Source organism: Schistocerca cancellata, chromosome 2, assembly GCF_023864275.1.
Source record: "Schistocerca cancellata isolate TAMUIC-IGC-003103 chromosome 2, iqSchCanc2.1, whole genome shotgun sequence".
NCBI lineage: Eukaryota > Metazoa > Arthropoda > Insecta > Orthoptera > Acrididae > Schistocerca > Schistocerca cancellata.
In genome coordinates, this window is record NC_064627.1 from 798,778,349 (window position 1) to 798,801,725 (window position 23,377).

The 23,377-nt window shown below is 36.6% G+C and overlaps 1 protein-coding gene across 1 annotated transcript in view; it reads right to left on the reverse strand.

Moving 5' to 3' along the window:
• The window catches only part of LOC126162653 (probable multidrug resistance-associated protein lethal(2)03659), a 316,093-nt gene that overhangs the window by 195,688 nt on the left and 97,028 nt on the right, over positions 1 to 23,377 (reverse strand). Inside the window, exons 6-7 of the mRNA XM_049919291.1 lie at positions 21,399 to 21,621; positions 8,619 to 8,775 (exon numbers count right to left, since the gene is read on the reverse strand). Coding sequence (XP_049775248.1) covers positions 8,619 to 8,775; positions 21,399 to 21,621 — 380 coding nt within the window. The remainder of the gene's footprint in view (positions 1 to 8,618; positions 8,776 to 21,398; positions 21,622 to 23,377) is intronic.

Below are 23,377 nucleotides of genomic sequence, written 5' to 3' on the forward strand. Positions count from 1 at the left end.
CACCAGAATTTACACTTCCACAGCTGTGTTAAATATAATTTTTATGATAATTAATTAGTATAAGTATGATGTTATTTCAGGCAGAAGTTATTCTCTAAATGTCGAAACACTTATTTTGAATTTTCTTATTTGTTTGAGTTATTCCTTGGGCAGTATGTAGCTGATGGAGCTCATCAGCAGATGTTATAAGTTGTGTGTTATGGAAGTATGCCATTTTAAGGCAATGGCACATCCTCACATGGGACAAGTTAGCTAACACTGATGTGAGCTGTAGTTTTAGGACATCACTCCCTGTTATTTCATGTTGAGGAGCTATTGCCTCGTGTGAAACACAAAATGAGGTCTGTGATATTTTGACAATGTGCCATGACAGGTTGAACAAAAGGCAAGAATGTTTACTATGTAAGAAGCACAACTTGTGTGATGACATATTGTATTTGTTATTTTCAGTTGAAATCATTATTTGGTAGGATACACCCTATGAATATATGATGTTTCTAAGAACCACCTGATACTGAGAATCTCTCAAAAATACATAATTATTGGTACAATATGTTGTAATAAAATGATGGGAAATGTAATATTTGTTCTTAAAGAATTTTTTCATTTCGTTATTTTCATGTTATAAGTTCCATGTTATGGAAGTATGCAATTTAAAGGCAATGGCACATTGAAGATGCATAAAAAATGCATTATTCTTGGTGGTAATTGTTACAATTAAATATCGGTTTATAACATTAAAGCTGTTAAAACCTTTAGAATATCATAATGTAAAATACAAGGTTGTTTGTCGTAGAAGTTCAGCATAGTGTAGTTGGTAGAGATGCTGAGTCACTAAATAATGTGTAAAAGATAAAGTTGTACATGAGTCTTGGAACCAACAAGTGACAAAACCAGGGCACCACCATGCTGATCACAGCCAGTGAAGGAGCTGTATGGTCAATGACTTTGCAAACACCAACACATGACACAGCCTAAAGGAACCAATTATGACAGCCAGGGTTCACTGACATGTACCAGGTGGTTGAACAAATCATGGTGAACAATAGACATCAGTATGGAGAAACAATATTTAACAATTCTCAAACCAGCACCTCATTGTCAAAATCTGGGCAGTGATGTGACATCGGGCGTGTGCTACTCTGTGGTGTGTTGATGACGCAGGCACTTCTGCTGTAAGTGGGACACTAATTGCTGCCTGCCACTTAAGCCTCTGTGTGCCTGGTCAGCCCCACACTCTCCCACCATCCAAACATCTCTGCCCTCACTGGGGCTCCAACAGAAGATACCTACCCTCCGAGCCCGGGAGTGTGACACAGCTTGATGCCCCTCTGGCTGCCACTGCCAGTTACTCTCGCTACATCCAGGAGACACAGGAATCTGGTGACACAGTGCCAGTCACCCAGCAAAGGAATGCACAGTCAGCAGCCAGTGGCTGTCACCTCCAGGGAGACACTGTCATATTCTCTGAACCACTAATGGCTGCAATCAAGCCTCAATAAAGAAGTCATTGTAACCATCATCAGACCTTCTTCATCTGCCCAAATCCTCCCTCAGCAGAGAAAACTAGTGCACTCTAAGCTATCAGAGCCATTTTGTAATAAATGTATAATAAATGCTAATAATAAATATAATAAATGTATGTATCTTCCCGTATCCAATTTTTTCCTCCATTTTATAAAAGGCTGTGGGTCTGTCTTATTAAATTAATAGAAATATTTTCTGTAATATTCAATGATATGTAAATATAAGTACATTCTCCCTCAGAAACGAGTTTGTCCAATTTTGTGGAGTTTTAGTAGCTGATGCCCTTAATGACTGGACAAGGAACTTCCTTTTTTCCTAATGACATATTCATGGATCTTGCAGTCTTTATTTATGTGTACTACAGACAAAATATCATAGCTAGCATATGGACAAGGGAGAAAATGTATGTTTTAACAAAGCTAATGTAGATATTTGATGTATGTTCATTTTCGTAAACAAACTGTGTGGTTTACGAGCCAGACACAGCCAACAGCTGCCACTGGATAGTACTGGAGTCACAAATCCCATCAACTAGCACATTCCATGTGATGTGAGTGGCAGTGTCTCCTGGGGTTGGATTTCCCATCTGCGTCCTACATGAGGATAGCTTAAGTCACAACAGGTGCTGCTTGGAGCTACCAACACACTACAGAGTAACAAGGAGGATCTCACAGGACTCCATGTCAAGGACATCGAAGATAACAACATCAAATTTAGATTATGAAAAAGGTTTAGTTTCACTTTGAACCTAGCCTCTGCTCAAGACAGATGTTTGTACCTACATCTGAAAAAAACAGGCATTTCAACTAGGATAAGTTAATAGAATGAAATAATAGTACAATTAATTAATTAATTATGAGTGGTATTCACTCACTCCATTGATGGCTGATTGATACAGCAACTGATTTTCATGTTTATATTGAAAACAAATCAGTCACAACTGCAAAGTTATTGATATTCAAAAATAACGTGTTTCACTATAATTACGCATCATCAGATTATCTAAAAGGAAAAAAGGAAGCTAATTAAATAACTATCTTATAAACATTATAAGTAATGGTTCTAAGCTGCACCAATAATTTAATTATGTAAAACATGTAAAACAGTCAAATGAAGGTCATTGTGCCAGCTACCAAATCTCTATGCCAACCACATATATATAAAACCATCTGGATGAAAATCCAGTCATCAGAATAACTAAAAAGAACTGTGATAACCTAGCTGGAAAAATTTCAGAAATCAACACACAGCCGCAAAGTAAACAAGGTCTGACATACTTATAAAGGAAACCAATGGAGAATTACAAATACCTTTGAACCATTGTAGCAGCAAGCAGATCACTGCATAGAGTCATGCATACGTCATATTGACCTAGATGCCAAAGTGCTGGGCAGCCTAAATTTAAGATTATTGAACAAGTAATAATGCACATACTAGGTAAATAGTACTGTGGTAATTAATGATAATATTAAAAGTTAACCAGCAAGTACAACAAGGATAAAGCATAGAAAAGCAGGATCCTTGAACAATTAAATAAATAAACCAACTGTAAAATTGCAATAAACTCCCAGAAATCTTAAAAATGTAAAAAAAATTACATATGTCTGTGTGAGGAGCAGAATGCTATGACCCTCCTCTATTAAATGCATGCTCAAAAACCACACAATTATAGTTAATGTTCATACAGGGCAATAAAAAAGTTCTCTTGAGCACCTGCATGATGGTCATGGGATTAAAACACATTGTACACCATACAAAAAGACAATAAATTGAAGTTCCAGAGCCAATGGTACACACTAAATAGATCTTAGGTTATAATATGGAAAAACATTGATTAAACAAATTATTGCACTAATAGTGCTAAGTCAATGGAGGAAAAAAGAAGGAAGGAAGATTGGGTTTAATGTCCCATCAACATCGAAGTCATCAGAGACAGAGCACCAGCTCGGTTTGTGTCAAGGATGGGGAAGGAATTGGCCATGCCCTTTCAAAGGAACCATTCCAGCATGTGCCTGGAGTGATTTAGGGAAATAACAGAAAACATAAATCTTAATGGCCGGAAGCATGTTCGAACTGTCATCCTTCCGAATGTAAGCCCAGTGTGCTAACCACTACGCCACCTCGGTGGTGTCAATGAAGGGACCTTATGATAGGCATCATTGAATCATAAAATGGCTGATTCTTGCCAACAAATTGATTATTAAGAAGAGTACCACCATGTTCACATGAGTGTGTAGCAACTTTTATCTCTTCTAATAAGTTCAGCTTTTTTCCCTTTTTGGCCAAATGAAGTACTTTTAAATTGCTTTCAAGTGCTCCACAAATGCTGAATTATGTACCCAGAGCAACACACACAAATTGGCTTATTGAATACATCCTATATCCAATGGCATCAGTAACCTGGGAGAACCTGCATCTAAATAAATATGCAAGCTTCTACTTCAGAAATATGTTTTTTAGGAGAATTTCTTGGTTCACATTAGGAAGGAATTGCTCAATCCTATCAGTAATAGTGTCTTCCTACCTAATTGCATTTTGCTATCACTAGATATTAAAAATATGTATACTAACTCACTCATCAATGACACTATCACCCTCATATCAAAAAATGTTCTAGAACACAGTTGGCTTATGCTGAAACAGACCAGTGAAACTACTTCTATTCTCAAAGACTTAGAGCATATAATTATTTTTCTTTCAATAACCAACATTATATACAAACTGATGGCCTGGCATTTACCTAGCAGGTTTTATTGCTGGCACCTTCATAAACCATTTAAAATGTGAGTACTTCAGTAAAAATATGAGGAGTTCTAAGCAAGTCATCTGTCAACAATATGACATTTTTATTATTTTAATGGGCCAGTGGCTGAGGATGAGTTGTTGGTGGATGGTTTCAATAAGTTTCAAGCAAAACTGAAATTTGGTCATGGATGATGGATGAAAATAAAGTACTCAGCTACCTGGATTTACAAGTACAGCTCAACAATGGCTTTACATTTGGTTTTACATTTACCAGAAACCAACCACAAGTGACTCTCTGATACACACCTCCTCCTGTAACTCATTCTGCTACAAGCATGCTTTTTCCAAGAATACGGTCCACAGCATTAGTGAAATCCCATTACGTCAAGCAGAATTGTCTAGTTTTAAGTACATTGCTGTTCGTAACAGTTGTAATCCAGTGGTGACTGACAATCTATGTACAAAAAGACCTTTGCAAAATGAGTACAACATCCCACTTGCTTCACCAACTGCTAATCGTAATTTCATGAGAATCCCTTCATAGGAAAGCTTTAATACGAGTTAGCGAAACATTTTTAAGAAACAGCGTGTAGACATTATTTTCCTTTAACAATCAACCTATAGAATGATTATATCCACAATGAATAGCTATATGGAGATAAATTTGCTAGATCAGGAGTGTACAACATCAGTTTCAGTGAATGTGATGCTTCATATATAGGATAGATAGATAAAACATTAGATTTTGTGACATTTACTGAACAGAAAAAGGCAGAGTGGACACCACTCAGCATCCACAGAGCATTAAAGGATAGTGACCACCAGCCACTGACGCTAAGCAATTTAAAAACACTCCATTGGGGCAAAAGTGGATGAAAGCTGAACTTATTAGAAGAGATGAAAGTTGCTATATACTAAAGTAAACATAGTGGTACTCTACTTAATTATCAGTATGTTATCAAGAATCAGACATGTTATGATTTAATGATACCTGTCACAAGGTCCCTCCATTGACTTAGTGTTTTTATTCCATTAAGTTGTTTTATCATAGTCTTCTTGTAGTCTAACTCAAGACCTATTTGTTGTGTGCCACTGGTTCTGGACCTTCTGTTTATTGGCTTTTTGTATGGTGTACAGTGTATTTTAATCCCATGACCACCACGTAGGCAATCAAATGTTAACATTTTTATTGCCCTGTATGAACATTCACAATAATTGTTTGGTTTTTGAGCATGCATTTAATAGAGCAGTGTCATAGCATTCTGTCCCTCACACACACATATGTAATTTTTTAGATTTGTAAAAGTTTTATTGCAATTTTACAGTTGGTTTGCTTATTCAATTGTTCATGGATGCTGCTTTTCTATGCTTTATCCATGTTGAACTTGCTGGCTAATTTTTAATAAAATACCAACATTTACCACAATACTGTTTACCTAGTATGCACAGTAAACCGCATAGTATTGCACATGATTTGGATAGCCCATGTTACCCGCTCCATAATTTTAATTTTCATTGCATTTTAATGTAATTTAATTCCTCTTATCAAGTGTAGGTCATCAGTTCCATATTAGCCTTGTCCATAACTTAAGATACAAGTGCCATCTGTTGTGCTTTTGATATATTAGCATGGCTATATGCAGCCATCTGCCATTCAGTAATTCTACTGCCAATGCCAATTAGACCATCCAGCTGTTTGGCATCCAGGCCAGTTTGATTTATGCATGTCTCTGTGTTTCTATAACAGTTCAAAGGTATTTGTAATTTTTCATTGGTTTCCTTCAACAGTTTGTCTGACCTCGTTTCCATTGTGGCTATGGCTTGATTTCTGAAATTCAGTTCTTTTTAGTTATTCTGAAGACTGGATTTTCATCCACATGATTTTATGTGTATGTGGTTGACATAGAGCTTTGGTAGCTGGCACAGTGAACTTCATTTGACAGTTTTACATGAGTGTAGTTGACAGTTTTAATTAAATTATCAGTGCAGCTTAGAACCATGACTTACAATGTTTATAGGATAGTTATTTAATTAGCATCCTTTTTTTCCTTTTAGATAATCTGATGATGCCTAACTACGGCTTAACAAGTCTTTTTAAAATAAAAATAACTTTGCAATTGTGACAGTTTTATTTTCAATATAATTAATTATGATTTAATAAAGCATGAATACCCAGAATTTGTGCCATCTATTGCCTTCAAAGATTGGCATAAAACAGAAACTATATGCATACAAATGTAAGGTATAAATTATTTCACATAGACTAAAATGCATATACATATCACTATACATTTGCACTTCATTACTGACAGTATAATGCTGTGGCAATACATATCATATGCTGATGATTACAATTAATAGATCATTAAGTTTTTATACATGATTGTCACAAATGATCACAGTAACATATGATATGCAATATGTATAATCATAAAGGTATTAATCACTGTACTCATAGGGCAAACACTGATGTATGCCGACACACTTATCCTCTTTGGTTGACTTGTAAACATTAATTTATCACCTGTATTATCAGTAGTATGTAGAGTGCCTCCAAGTGAAACTTAGAACCAGACTTAGTATATTGAAAAATGATTAACAGTGCTTCGTACATTTTACTATTAACAATGTAATATATTTTACTTCTTGATGAGGCTGCTAAAACTGCAGAAATGTCTTGTCTTTAAGTATTTTTATATGTATGAACACTGTCAGTCTTATTACTTTATAAGTGAGTATGTAACACCTTATTCTGGGAGTTCTTGTGTGTGTGTATAGTTAAATATATTTCCTTTGTTCTTTCCACTGGTATACAGGATACCTGATGATGATTTGAGGACTGAAACTGACTGTAATAAAAAAGTATTTATTAGCAGCTCTTGGCAGTGAATCATGAGGCTTTTTTAAATATTTATTCACATCTTTCACTTTATTTTGTGAAAAGGAAAAATATTTAGCAGGTATCAAATTACCAAGTTCTGAGACATATCTGAAAAATGTTCTAGAACTATCTCCAGAGATAAGCCTTAGAAAGTGCTTCTGTATTCTGAAACACTATCCCTGAAAATTGTAATTTACAAAAAATTGGTTCACTGATTCATTTGTACCTGCAAATAAGTGGAATAGCTTGATTTTTTAAATCACCTACAACACAAGTCAAGTATACTTCAAATGTAGCTGCACTAATTTGCTTAATTAATTCTAGGTTGTGGATTTTCCAACTGAGGTTGTTATCTAGCTGTCATTCTCAAAACTGAAGTTTCTATTTCTTGTATTTCACTGTTTGAGTATACTTTTTTATAGCTTGAGGAGTTGTAAGAGAAGTAGTCAATTGTATGTTTTATGCCTTTTCCAAATTTAATAATAATCCATGTGCCTTTAATAATTTACTGATATTTTCAAATACCTGTCTTTCTGGTAAGAGGTTTGGTATGACTGTTTATTCCTATGCTTTTAGAATTGGCAGAAATGATAAAATTTGCATCTCCTGAAATATGCAAGTGGAATATCATTCATTCGAGTATGTATCAGAAACAACAGAAGGCCCAAAACAGAACCTTGTGGTATACTACACCATAATGCTTCCAATTTTATGTTTACAAGAGCTGAAATTGGCCCCCTAATGTCTGTCCCCATCACTCACTGGTGAAACACAGTCAATCAAACATGACTGGTGTATGTAGATATAACAGTATGACCATTTGTAATTTTAGAAGAAAACATCTTTCATGTATGTAAATACCATTATTTTTTGGGTTACCAGATATTCACATATGAGAGGAGCAAAATAATTTTATGCAACTTATTTTCATTATTTTCATGTTTACAGATGTTGGCATTATTCTTACACTGTGCCTGGAATAAGGGCGCCAATACGTAGGAAAATCTCCAGAGATAGCAATTATGAGATATCCATATTCTTCATAGGGGAAGGTATATAAGGAAAGATGATTAAGGTCCATATTCTTGATAGGGGAATAGGTATAAGGAAAGAAGATGAAGATTTAATGTCCCATCAACAATGAGATTATTAACAATGGAACATCAGCTCACCCTGGGGAAGGATAAGGAAGGAAATCAGCATTCAGCTGTGCCCTTTTCAAAGAAATCATTCCAGTATTTTATTAAACCAATTTCTGGGAACAACAGGACTCTAAATTTAGATCATTGAGTGGGGATTTAAACTGTTGCCCTCCTGAATATGGGTGCTCCACCCACCCCCAACCCTGTCACGCACAAAGACACAGAGTATATGCTCGTAATATACACTAAGTTTCAGTAATATTCCTCTTACAGCTTACATTTTAAGGTGATACAAGGAACATTGTAAAAATAATGATACTCACTTTCGTGCAGCAGCAACTAAACTTGTGAATGACTTCTCCCATGCATACATCTTGATAACCTGGATTCCAGAAACTATCTCATTCATTATGCGTACCCTGTTATCTGTGCGAATTGCTGTCTTGTACCTGAATCTGGAAGTTAGTCTACCAAGATAACCTGTAGAATATTGAACACTGTGAATTTATTTTCAAATAACAATTTTAAACAAAATTTTAAATTGGATATTCCTTGCTAAAAATGCACATAGAATCATGAACTTCATAATACAAGAACATGAATATCAATGAAATGTAAGTATTAGCTATAATTAAGCAAGACAGGACAACAAGGAGTAACTCTAAAAGGAGATGCCATGCTGAGCTTCCAGGAGCTATGTTCCACAGTGCACTATAAACTAAGTGAAAGAATTAGATAACAATAAATAGCTGACCAGGAATCACAAGAAAGTCATAATGATTTTTGCTTTTAATCTGTATGAAGTTATAGTTGGATCTGATAATTCTTGTTAGTGTGGTCATTTAGAAGTTACAATTTAACAGAAATTATGAGATAAATTAAATAACGGTGACTCCAGGTAGGAATTCAACTACGTACGAAAAGACTGCTACATACTGTAAAGAAGCACACTAAGTCGCTATCAGGCCCAATTAAAAGACACTTACATAAAGATTTTGGCCATAGCCTTCATCAGCAAAAGAGAAACACACCATTCATACACACAAGAAAGCACACCTCATGCACACACGACCACCAACTACAGCATCTCAGGTTGGAATGCCTTATAAATTAATGAGTTATAAAAGAAGACAAAGGAATTAGTTAAAGTACTTAACCTTTTTGGATTACACTTGTTTATTATCATGATTCCTTCAAGGCCCAGCCTTTTTGAGGGCTATGAAATACTTTAATCTCTATGAAAGAATACCTGGGTAAGTCTATTTAGAAAACGAAAGTGAAGTCGGCAAAGGTACATGGTTAAAGTCAGTGGCAGGCACAAAATATCTGAAATCATACTGGATGCTTTCTCAGAAAATTAGTTTGAACAGTTAGTCCAGGATCCCATTCAAAGTGTAAATGATTGCAAAAACATACTTGACCTCTTGGCAAAACTACTCCTGAGTAAACAGGGAGCATTATCAGAGATACAGGTATTAGTGACCACAATGTCTTAGTAGCAAGACTGATTACCATAACATCCAATCCACCAAAAATAAACACAAAACATATATATTCAAAGAAGGAGACAAAATTTGGTGCTGCTTTTCTAAGAGGCAATCTCCACTTCTTCCATTTGACCATGTAAGCTCAGGCCGACTGTGGTTTAAATTAAAAGAAATAGTATCAATGGAAATTGACAAATGTATACTAAGTAAATTAATGAGGGATGGTACTGATCACCAATAGCACACAAAGCAGGTCAGAACACTGTTGCAGAAGCAACAAAAAAAGCATGCCAGATTCAAAAGACTGCAAAATCCCAAGAGTGGCAAAGTCTCACGGAAGCTCAAAATTTAGCACAGTCTTCAATGTGAGGTGCTTTCAACAGATTTCACAAAAATACTCTATCTCAAAATCTGGCAGAAAACGGAGAGAGAGATTCTGTCTATTGTAAAGTTCACCAATTGAGAACACAATCAGTACCTTCACTGTGCAATAGCAATGGTAATGTTACTGATGACTGTTACCAAAGCAGAGTTACTAAACTCAGTTTTCTGAAATTCCTTGACCAAAGGAGATGAAGTAGATATTCCACAATTTGAACGAAGAACAACTGCCATCATGACAAGCTTAGACACAGGTATTTTTAGTGTAGCGAAACATCTTAGATCACTAAGGAAAGGCAAGGTCTCTTGTCCAGATAGTATACCCGTTAGGAACCTTTCAGAGTATTCTGATACAATTGCTCCTTACTTGCCAATTACATGTAACTGATGCTAGTCAAATGATCCATATCTAAAGCCTGGAAAGTTCCACAGGTCACATCAATACTCAAGAAAGGCAATAGGAGTAATTTGCTGAATTACTGACCAATATCACTGATGTCAATTCACCACAGGATTTTGGAACATATACTGTGTTCAAAAATTATGTATTACCTCCATGGAAACAATCTATTAAGATGTGGTCAGCAAATATTCAAAAAATGTCATTCTCGTGTAATACAAACAGCTCTTCATTCTCAGGAAGTAATGATTGCCATCAATAGGGGTCTTGAATTGATTCCATGTTTTTAGATTTCCAGAAGGCTTTTGACAGCGTTTCTCACTAGCAACATCTAATAAAATTGCTTGTCTACCGAGTTCCGTCTTATTATGTGACTGGGTTCATGATTTTCTGTCAAAAAAGTCATAGTTCACAGTAACTGAAAGAAAGTCATTGAGTAAAACAGAAGTAATATCTGGTATTCCTTAAGGAAATGTTAATTGAAGCGGCCCACCAGAGCTGGTGTCACCAAATGTATATTCCATTTGCTTTTCTAACATCGAACAAGAGAGCAATACAAAAACTGGACACTGACCCTGAGCCAAAGGCTGAGCAGTCACATGCAATGTCATCTATACTATGAGAACAACTGACACTAATTGTATACGGCAGAACGTTTGAATTGGTATGCACAACAGCTTGCTTGGCTATCTTTATTGACAATTAACTTGAAAATGGCACAATGTACTGATTTTTTTCTTAAGAGTTACTTCTCAGCACAACCTATCCTGCAACACCTTTACAAGCTTTTCAGACTATTTCTGACCATCCAGTATAAATGATTTAGGAGACAATCTGAGCAGCCCTCTTAGATTTTTTGCAGGTGATCCAGTCATTTATCATCTTGTAAAGTCATCAGATAATCAAAATCATTTACAAAATGATTTAGACAAGGTGCCTGTATAGAGCAAAAAGTGGCTAGTGACTCTGAATAATAACAAGTGTGAAGTCATGCACATGAATATTAAAAGGAAACCGCTAAATTTTAGATACATGATAAATCTCACAAGTCCAACACCTTTGAATTCAACCAATACTTCAGGATTACAGTTATGAATAACTTAAATTGGGATGGTCACATAAACAATTTTGTGGGAAAAGCAAACCAGAGGCTGTGATTTATTGGCAGGACACTTAGCAAATGCAACAGTTCTACTAACAAGACTGACTCCACTATGCTCGTCCATCCTCTTACGAGTATTGCTGTGCAGTGTGGGATCCACAAAACATATGAATGATGGAGGACATTGAAAAAGTTCAAAGAAGGGTAGCTTGTTTTGTATAATTGCACATGAGGGTTTTGTAGATTAGTCTATGGTCCATCCAGAACGACAGCTATAGGAGACCCAGAGGTATAAGAATGAGATGCAAAAGAATGCTGCACTGCTCACAGATGAGAGCATTAAAATCCTAGTAATTAACTGCCTAAGATTCACAACAAAAAGCCAGAATTTGAAGTGCTCCTGAAAAGTTGTGAAGCTCACATAATACTAACTACAGAAAACTGACTGAAAACTGAAATTGACAGCAGTGAGATATTTGGGGAAAATTTTAAGTGTGTATTGAAAGGATAGGCTAATAGGAAATGGAGATGGTGTATCTGTCACAGGAGATAAGAAACTCAAATTCAAAGAGATGAAAATTGAAGCTGGATGCAAGATTGTTTGGCCAAGTCTCAGGTATCAGGGTAAGCATAAAATAGTAATTGGATCCTTCTATTGCCCACCAGACTTATCTCCTGATGTAAGCAAAAACATTAGACAAATCCTTAGTTCACTTATAAGTAAGTTCCCCAATCATAATTTAAAAATCAATGTAGACTTTAATCATCTAACAATCAACTGGGAAAATTACAGTTTTGTTAGAGGTGGTTGTGACAAGACACCCTGTGAAACATTACTAAGTGCCTTTTCTGAAAACTATCTAGAACAGAGAGTTTGGAACGCCACTCATGATGGAAATATACTGGATCTAATGACAACAAATAGACCTGACCTCTTTGAGGAGACCTACACTGAAACTGGTATCAGTGACCATGACATGGTTGTGTCAACAGTGATTACCAAAGTACAAAGGACAATGAAACAAGTAGGAAGGTACATATTTTCAGTAAAGTGACAAAGAAGCAGTAGTGTCATATCTGAAAGGAACTTGAAACTTTCAGAACAGGGCAGAGCTTGGAGAGGAACTGCTCGAGGTTGAAAGAATAGTTGACCATGCACTGGATAGATATGACCCCAGTAGAACAGTTCCTAATGGGAAGGGCCCTCCATGATGTGCAGTCACTGTAAAGAATCTTCAAAAGAAACAAAAACTACTGCATAATAAGTATGAAACAATGCAGAGGACTATGAAAGTGCTGAATGAAATGAATTTGACTTACTTCAATTGACTGATGAAAGAAGGAAGTGCAAAAATGATCAGCAAAATTCAGGAATACAGAAATTTAAGGTTCTTAGGAATGAAATAAATAGGAAGTGTAGGGAAGCTAAGAGGAAATGGCTGCATGAAAAATGTGAAGAAACTGAAAAAAGAAATGATTATTAGGAGAATTGACACAGCATGTAGAAAAGTCAAAACAATCTTTGGTGACACTAAAAGCAAGGGTAGTAACATAAAGAGTGCAGTGGGAATACCACTATTAAATGCAGAGGAGAGAGTGGATAGATGTAAAGAGTACATTAAAGCCTCTGTGCGGGGTATGACTTGTCTGAGGTGATTGAAGAAGAAAAAGAAGTCAATAGAGAACAGATATCCATCATTTTGATTTGCAGCTCCTTGTATTGGCTGTGTTTGCAGTTAAAATTGTTGGATGTGAGATCCGCCAGTTATGCAAACACCGTTTTCCTCAGCACCCAAACATGTTTCGGCACCACTGTGCCATCAACAGTGGGTTCAAATGTAAAGAATAAATAAAAATGAAAACCCACTGTTTATGGCGCAGTGGTGCCGAAACATGTTTGGGTACTGAGAAAAACAGTGTTTTGCATAACTGGTGGACCTCACATACAACAAAGGGAACAGATAGGTGATCCAGTATTAGAATCAGAATTTAAAAGATCATTGGAAGACTCAAGATCAAGTAAGGCAGAAGGGATAGATAACATCCCTTCAGAATTTCTAAAATCACTGGAGGGAAATAGGCAAGAAAACAGCTATTCACACTGGTGAATGTATGAGCCTGGTGAAGTACCATCCGACTTTTGGAATAATATCATCCCCACAGTTCCCAAGACTGCAAGAGCTGACAAGTGTGAGAATTATAACACAATCAGCTTAACAGCTCATGAATCCAAGTTGCTGATAAGAACAATATACTGAAGAATTGGAAATAAAATTGAGGATCTCCTGAGTCGTGGCAAGGTAGGAGTAGGCAAAATGAAACAGGGAATAAAAATATTAATGTGCTAATAGCAAACTGCAGGAGCGTCTATAGAAAGGTCCCAGAACTGCTCTCTGTAATAAACGGTCACAATGCCTATATAGTACTAGGGACAGAAAGTTGGCTGAAACCAGACCCAAACATTAATGAAATCCTAAACTCAGATTGGAATGTATACCGTAGAGACAGGCTGGACAGTGAAGGGGGAGGCGTGTTTATAGTGATAAGAAGTGCAATAGTATCGAAGGAAATTGACGGAGATCCGAAATGTGAAATAATTTGGGTGAAGGTCACGGTTAAAGCAGGCTCAGACATGGTAATTGGATGTCTCTATAGGCCCCCTGGCTCAGCAGCTGTTGTGGCTGAGCACCTGAAGGATAATTTGGAAAATATTTTGAGTAGTGGAGATTTTAATTTGCCGGATATAGACTGGGAGACTCAAATGTTTATAAGGGGTGGCAGGAACAAAGAATCCAGTGAAATTTTTCTAAGTGCTTTATCTAAAAACTACCTTGAGCAGTTAAATGGAACACTGACTCGTGGCAATAACCTATTAGACCTTCTGGTGACAAACAGACCCGAACTATTTGAAACAGTTAACGCAGAAAAGGGAATCAGCGATCATAAAGCAGTTACTGCATCGATGATTTCAGCCGTAAATAGAAATATTAAAAAAGGTAGGAAGATTTTTCTGTTTAGCAAAAGTGACAAAAAGCAGATTTCAGAGTACCTGACAGCTCAACACAAAAGTTTTGTCTCAAGTACAGATAGTGCTGAGGATCAGTGGACAAAGTTCAAAACCATCATACAATATGTGTTAGATGAGTATGTGCCAAGCAAGATCGTAATAGATGGAAAAGAGCCACCGTGGTACAACAACTGAGTTAGAAAACTGCTGCGGAAGCAAAGGGAACTTCACAGCAAACATAAACATAGCCAAAGCCTTGCAGACAAACAAATATTACGCGAAGCGAAATGTAGTGTGAGGAGGGCTATGCGAGAGGCGTTCAATGAATTCAAAAGTAAAGTTCTATGTACTGACTTGGCAGAAAATCCTAAGAAATTTTGGTCTTATGTCAAAACAAAATGTCCAGACACTCTGTGACCAAAATGGTACTGAAACAGAGGATGACAGACTAAAGGCCGAAATACTAAATGTCTTTTTCCAAAGCTGTTTCACAGAGGAAGACTGCACTCTAGTTCCTTCTCTAGATTGTCGCACAGATGAAAAAATGGTAGATATCGAAATAGACACCAGAGGGATAGAGAAACAATTAAAATCGCTCAAAACAGGAAAGGCCACTGGACCTGATGGGATACCAGTTCGATTTTACATGGAGTATGCGAAGGAACTTGCCTCCCTTCTTGCAGCGGTGTACCATAGGTCTCTAGAAGAGCGCAGCATTCCAAAGGATTGGAAAAGGGCACAGGTCAACCCTGTTTTCAAGAAGGGATGTCGAACAGATGTGCAGAACTATAGACCTATATCTCTAACATCGATCAGTTGTAGAATTTTGGAACACGTATTATGTTAGAGTATAATGACTTTTCTGGAGACTAGAAATCTACTCTGTAGGAATCAGCATGCGTTTCAAAAAAGATGGTCGTGTGAAACCCAGCTCGCGCTATTCGTCCACAAGACTCAAGGGCCATAGACACGGGTTCACAGGTAGATGCCGTGTTTCTTGACTTCCACAAGGCGTTCGATACAGTTCCCCACAGTCGTTTAATGAACAAACTAAGAGCATATGGACTATCAGACCAATTGTGTGATTGGATTGAAGAGTTCCTAGATAACAGAATGCAACATGTCATTCTCAATGGAGAGAAGTCTTCCGAAGTAAGAGTGATTTCAGGTGTGCTGCAGGGGAATGTCATAGGACCGTTGCTATTCACAATATACATAAATGACCTTGTGGATGACATCAGAAGTACACTGAGGCTTTTTGAAGATGATGCTGTGGTGTATCAAGAGGTTGTAACAATGGAAAATTGTACTGAAATGCAGGAGGATCTGCAGCAAATTGATGCATGGTGCGTGGAATGGCAACTGAATCTCAATGTAGACAAGTGTAATGTGCTGCTAATACATAGAATGATAGATCCCTTACCATTTAGCTACAAAATAGCAGGTCAGCAACTGGAAGCAGTTAATTCCATAAATTATCTGGGAGTACACATTAGGAGTGATTTAAAATGGAATGATCATACAAAGTTGATCGTCGGTAAAGCAGATGCCAGACTGAGATTTATTGGAGGAATCCTAAGGAAATGCAATCTGAAAACAGAGGAAGTAGGTTACAGTATGCTTGTCCACCCACTGCTTGAATACTGCTCAGCAGTGTGGGATCCGTACCAGATAGGGTTGATAGAAGAGATAGAGAAGATTCAACGGAGAGCAGCGTGCTTCGTTACAGGATCATTTAGTAATCGCGAAAGCGTTACGGAGATGATAGATAAACTCCAGTTGAAGACTCTGCAGGAGAGATGCTCAGTAGCTAGGTACGGGATTTTGTTAAAGTTTCGAGAACATACCTTCACCAAAGAGTCAAGCAGTATATTGCTCCCTCCTATGTATATCTCGTGAAGAGACCATGAGGATAAAATCAGAGAGATTAGAGCCCACACAGAAGCAAACCGACAATCCTTCTTTCCACGAACAATACGAGACTGGAATAGAAGGGAGAACCGATAGAGGTACTCAGGGTACCCTCCGCCACACACCGTCAGGTGGCTTGCGGAATATGGATGTAGATGTAGATGTAGATGTAGATGAGGAGCAGTTTGTCTTTAGGAAAGGTAAAAGCACCAGAGAGGCAATTCTGATGTTACAGTTGATAATGAGAGCAAGACTAAAGAAAAGTCAAAACACATCCATAGATTTATCAACCTGGAAAAAGCATATGACAATGTCAAATAGTGCAAGAAGTTTGAAATTCTTAGGAAAATAGGGGTAAGCTATAGGGAGAGATGGATAATATGTGACATACCCAAGAGCCAAGAGGAAAAAATAAGAATGGGAGATCAAGAACATAGTGCTCAGATAAAATGGTGTAAGACACAGAAGTAATCTTTTGCCCCTACTGTTCGATCTACACATTGAAGAAACAATAATGGAAATAGAAGAAATGTTCAAGAGTGGAATCAAAATTCACAGTAAAAGGACGTCAATGGTAAGATTTGCTGATGACATTGCTGTCCTCAGTGAAAGTGAAGAACAATTACAAGATCTGCTGGATGGAATGAATGGTCTACTGATTACAGAATATGGATTGAGAGTAAATCAAAGAAAGATGAAAGTAATGAGAAGTAGCAGAAATGAGAACAGCAAGAAACTTAAGAGTAGGATCGATGCTCGTGAAATAGTTGAAGTTAAGGCATTATGCTACCTAGGCAGTAAACTAACCCCTGAAAGATGGAGCAAGGTGGACATCAAAAGCAAACTAGCACTGGCAAAAAGGGCGTTCCTGGCCAAGAGAAGTCTAATAGTATCAAACATAGGTGTTGCTTTGAGGAAGAAATTTCTCAGAATGTATGTTTGGAAAACAGCATTCTGTGGTAGTGAAACATGGACAGTGAGACAACAAGAACAGAAGAGAAACAAAGCATTTGAAATGCAGTGCTACACACAAATATTGAAAATTAGTTGGCCTGATAAGTTAGTGTCCACTCACTCACGAATGAGACAGGAACTGAAATTGAGGGTAGGAAAGGAAAAACTGAAATGCTTAACTCTGTTTTCCAATGTTCCTTTACAAAGGAAAACACAGGAGAACTTTCCAGATTTAATCCTCGTACACTGAAAATATGATTGAAATAAATGTTAGGGTCAGTGGTGTCGAAAAACAGTTGAAATTGTTGAAACTGAACAAAGTTCCAGGGCCCGAAGGGATCTTTATCATATTCTATATTGAATTTGCAGCTAAGTTAGCTCATCTCCTAACTATAACCTATTGTAGAGCTCTCAAACAAATAGCTCTGCCAAGCAGTTGGAAGAAAGCACAGGTCACACGCAGTTAGAAGAAGTGTAGAGATCCACAAAACTACCACTCAGTATCCTTGAGATTGATTTGTCATAGAATCTTAGAATATATTGCGAGCTCAAATGTAATGATACATCTCAAAAGCACTGATCATGTGAAACCCAACTCTTACTTTTGTCACATGATATAATGAAATCTTTGGATCAAGGCAAGTAGGTAGATGCAGTAGTTCTTGATTTCTGAAAAACATGTGACTCAGTACTACATCTATGTTTATTGTAAAAAATATGATCATATGGTGTATCAACTGAAATTTGTGACTGGACTGAGGATTTGTTGGTAGGGAGGGCACAGCAGGTTATCTTGGATGAAGGGTCATCGTCAGATGCAGAAGTAACTTCGGATGTGCCCCGGGGAAGTGTGTTGAGACCGTTGCTGTTCATGCTGAATATTAACAACCTTGCTGCCAATACTAATAGTGATGCAGTTATCTACAATGAAGTACCATCTGAAAGAAGCGGCATAAATAGTCAGAACTTTATAAAACTTCAAAGCAGTTTGAAGACTGGCAACTTGCTTTAAATGTTCAAAAATGTAAAACTGTGTACTTCACCCAACAAAAAACATAGTATCCAATGACTATAATATCAGTGAGACACCGTTGGAACTGGCCAACTCCTACAAATACCTGGGTGTAATACTTCATAGCAACATAAAATAGAATGATCTCACAGGCTCAGTAGTGGGTAAAGTAGGTGGTAGACTTTGATTTATTGGTAGAATCATGGGAAATGCAATCAGTCTACAAAGCAGATTGCTTACAAATCACTCATGCAACCAGTTCTAGAACATTGCTCAAGTGTGTGGGATCCACATCAGTGTTGGATACAGAAAAACCTCAAGGAGGGGGCACTGGAGATATCTTGAGCTACCTTTACTTTTACCATAATAAAAAATAATCAAGTCACAGGCAAAGTTTAAGAAAGTTTTATTTAAACTGATTATACACATATACAAGACAATGCCATTTTATGATATAAAAAAGTAACAATTGTGGTTCTCTTCCTTAAATGATGAATTGTATGGACCTATTCTTCCTGGCAAACTGGTTAATTACATCATCAATAGGACATGTGCTATGTGTTAGCGATCTATGTGCCAAACAGAAATGTATAAAATATGATGACGCGGACACACATGCTACATAGGAAAGTACAACTACTCAATAACTCACTTCAGTCATGTCGACTGACGAAAGAGATGAACAAATAGCATGCGGGCTGACTGGTGGGAGCAGCATGGGTGGCAATGCGGGCGGCCTCGCAAGGAGGGTGGCATGCACCCCTCATATGTATCTGCCACTGGTATCAAATGGGACCAACAGAGGATTTTGAACGTACACAAAGAAGGGCAGCACAAATGGTCACAGGTTTGTTTGACGCGTGGGAGAGTGTCACTGAGATGTTGAAAGAACTAAACTGGCAGACTCTTGAAGACAGAAGTAAACTGTCATGAGAAAGTCTACTAACACAGTTTCAAGAATCAGCTTTAAACGATGACTCTAGGAATATACTACAATCCTCTATGCATCACTTGCATAGGAATTGAGAGGATAAGGCTAGAATAATTAGTGCAGGCACAGAGGCATTTAAATAATCATTCTTCCTGCACTCCATACGTGAATGGAACTGAAAGAAACCCTAATAATGGTTAGAGCAGTTTGCAGAGTATATATGCAGATGTAGATGTAGAGTGCCACAGATGTGACACACAAATTGGGCTGGCAATCATTAAAACAAAGGCATTTTTCGTTGGGGCAGGATCTGCTCATGAAATTTCTATCACCGACTTTCCCCTCTGAATATGAAAATATTTTGTTAGCACCATCCCACATAAGGCGATATGATGATCATAATAAAATAAGAGAAATAATAGAACAGAACAATTTACGTGTTCATTTTTCTCGTGCATTATTCAAGGGTGGAACAGTAAAAAAAATAGATTGAAGATGGTTCAGTGGAACCTCTACCAGGCACTTAATTGTAAACTGCAGAGTTTTCATGAAGATGTAAATGTAGATGTAGAAGAAAGGATATAAAATGTATATATGGTATATGTACATTTAAAAAATCCTTTGATCAATATATTGTGAAAACATAATACAATAAATTCTTTCTTGCTACAAATTTTAGTTTGAATGAGTATTTATAAACAAAAGTTAATAAAACAGGGGGTATTCTCATCTTTAGACTTTATGATTTTGGAAAAAATTTGATATTTTGTTTGCTGCATTGAGACTTTATGATTGCTCACAAACCATTTCACCATAAGTGGGAGCATGCTGGGAACCCACTATGCACAGAAAAGTTACCATTCAATTGGTCATGGCTGTAAAAGGCAGCCATATATATCAATATGTAACATAAATGTAACATAAATGTGTATACTTCAAGTAATACCAAAAATTCTCTTTTGGTTTACTGCTAGATTTTGGCTAAGTAGTTTCCCACTGCATACTGTTCAGGTTATCAAGTGGACTACAACCATATCATCTACAGAAGAACATGTAATTCTCTGGATAAGGCACAATCATGACATTAAATTGTAAAAGGCACATGCCTCCTGAACGCACAGATGTAATGGAAAAATAACAATGGAGGAAAAGCTGGTCGAAAAGGTTTAAGACTACCACTAAATTTAGAATAGAGAAACTACAGAATATAGCTCTCACACTTCAATCTTGCTATAGCTTACTTTAGATTAGTGATTTCCCAATGACTGGTTACCAGAAAATGGCCAACAATGCAAGAATCTGCAATAGGATTCCAGCTGGACAATCACCAAATGCATGTGCAAATTTTATACAATTCTTGCTAGAGAATAATAACTGATAAGTATCTAACAATACAAACAATGGAAATTCAAGGGTGGGAATGATACACAAAAATGAGGAAAGATAGCCATTCACTTGTAGCTGATCAGCAAGTGATCCACTTACATAACAGTATAGGTTTTATTAACTTTTGAATACCATACTTGTCTATTTGATGCAAACACTATCCCATAGACAACTAAACACACCCAAATATCTTGACCATGGATTACATGTGTATATGCATCATACAATTACAGATGAGTGGTTGTCTCTCCCCAATTTTGTTCACTGTAAATATATGAAGCAAAGATTAGAAAGACAGAAATAATAAACAAACACAGATATAATTTTTGTGCATCCAAATGAACCATCAGTGAAATTTCATTAAGTCCACTGACCACTCACTCACATAATTAACCATAACATGCACCTTTCTGGGGGCTGTTTCCCATTAGCAAGTAAAGCTGTTACTGTGTGTTGCATGTTTCTTTTCTCTGCTGTCTTACAGAATCTAACTTATAGATATATTTCATCATTATCATATTTCCTTACTAACCTTGCAAAGGAATGAACAGCAAAACACAAATAATACCACCAAATGCTGCTACTCCAATTTTTGTCCATATAAAGTATGTTATGATAGCTGTTTCTATAGGTCCAATCCACAAGTAATGTCCAAGTATAAACATCATATCAAACCTATTGACATCGTTAGCCATAAGATTTACCACTTGTCCAACGGTAGTTTGTGCCAAAGCAGTCTTGTTAAGCTTCAGTGCCTACAAAATATCAAATAAAACAGTAATTGTAAGCAGCTGTGCATAATGAAAGCTGCAACATACATTAAGTTAGATGTTTTTGCACAAAACTGTTACTTTCATTTGTATTCATTTACTTCATTTCGTCCATTGTTCTCAAGCAGAACAAATTCAGTTTAAAACATCAGAAGACAGAATGCGCGTAGTTACATCATTGCATATGTGACTAATTTAACAGTATGTGGAACAAAGGAAAATCAATTGTTGAATAAGGATAAGAAGAAAAAGACTTGACATTACAAAATATAGTGATGATATTAACTCATTTGTTATGTTGGAATTTGTTGTGCACTTAGGTAAGAGGAGGGGATTGAAGGTCAGGGCACCCTCTTGCCTCTGGAGGTGACAGAGGGCAAAAGGGAGAAGAATCAGCAATAATGAATGAAATAAGAATGGAGAAGGCAGCAGAAACCATTGCATTTAAGACACATGATGTATGTCTAAAAACAGTCAAAGAACAGTATTAGTCTACAAGTAAGAGCATGAAATGTCGGAAGTCTGAATGTAGTAGGGAAGCTAGAAAATCTGCAAAGGGAAATGGAAAGGTTCAATCTAGATATAGATAAACCTGGTACATGATATCCAAGAAGATATTCACCTTATTAAAGAAATTTTATATGTAGGATTGCTGCAGGCTTTAAATAATAATGAGGCAATGAAATAAATGTTGGAGAAATTTGATACACAAGATGAGCAGACCAAGGGATTAAAGACAGATACCAGGGAAATAAAAGATGAAAGAAAATCTGGTACTGGAATCTCAAAACATAACATTTCAGGATACACTGAAGACCTGACATTCAAAGTATATGTCAATAATGAACATTTAGGAGTATTGCATGCACAGCTTGGGATCCATATGCAAGAATGTATTACTGAAATAAGGTACTGTATAAATAAAATTACTAATGAAATATATGGCATAAAAGTGCACATACATAGGTGTTTTGGTAAAATGACTGAGGATCTTCAGAAAGAAGTGTACAGTAATATTGACTTAGCTGGAAATGAATTTCTGTGTCCCAGTGAGTGTATTAGGATGTATGACGATCACAAGCCTGCTACTGAGAAATATTTTGACTTTAATGTATTCATAGGTGAACATGGAAATCACATGAGGAGAGATCAGGACAGTATGGAAGATCTGTAATGGCTTTTTCCATACAGAAGCCATTACATACCTTCCACACAGTCCCAATTACTCCCCATATGATATCAATATTTTTGTAGTCCTGAAGAAAGACAATCATGCTTATCAATTTGCTTCAAACAAAGAGATGTACATCTGGGTACATTCATGGTTCTGTAGTTACAAACATCTTCTCATGGCACTGACCACTTGTTTCACAGTGGCACAAATGTTTTAACATTTATGGTGATTATTTATAGAATAATAAATAGTTACTTAAATTTTCTTACATCTGTCTGGTTTGCATTTGACTGCACTTAACGTATTGTAATTGATTTTTGTTATGTTAATTGTGTCGTTTCTTGATCGACACTGTAGCAAATCTTAAACCCTGTGTTGTTCACCTTAAGGGGAGGATATGTAGTGTGACAGAATTTGTGAACACACTGCTGCCTTTGCCACCTCAGCAATGTAAAGATACATATTTCTTTTAAAATGTAAGTAAAGAATTTCTACTCATTACAATTTTATGAAATAATTACAAAATGTTTATTTTTTATGTTTCATGTTGAACATGCAGGTATCAGA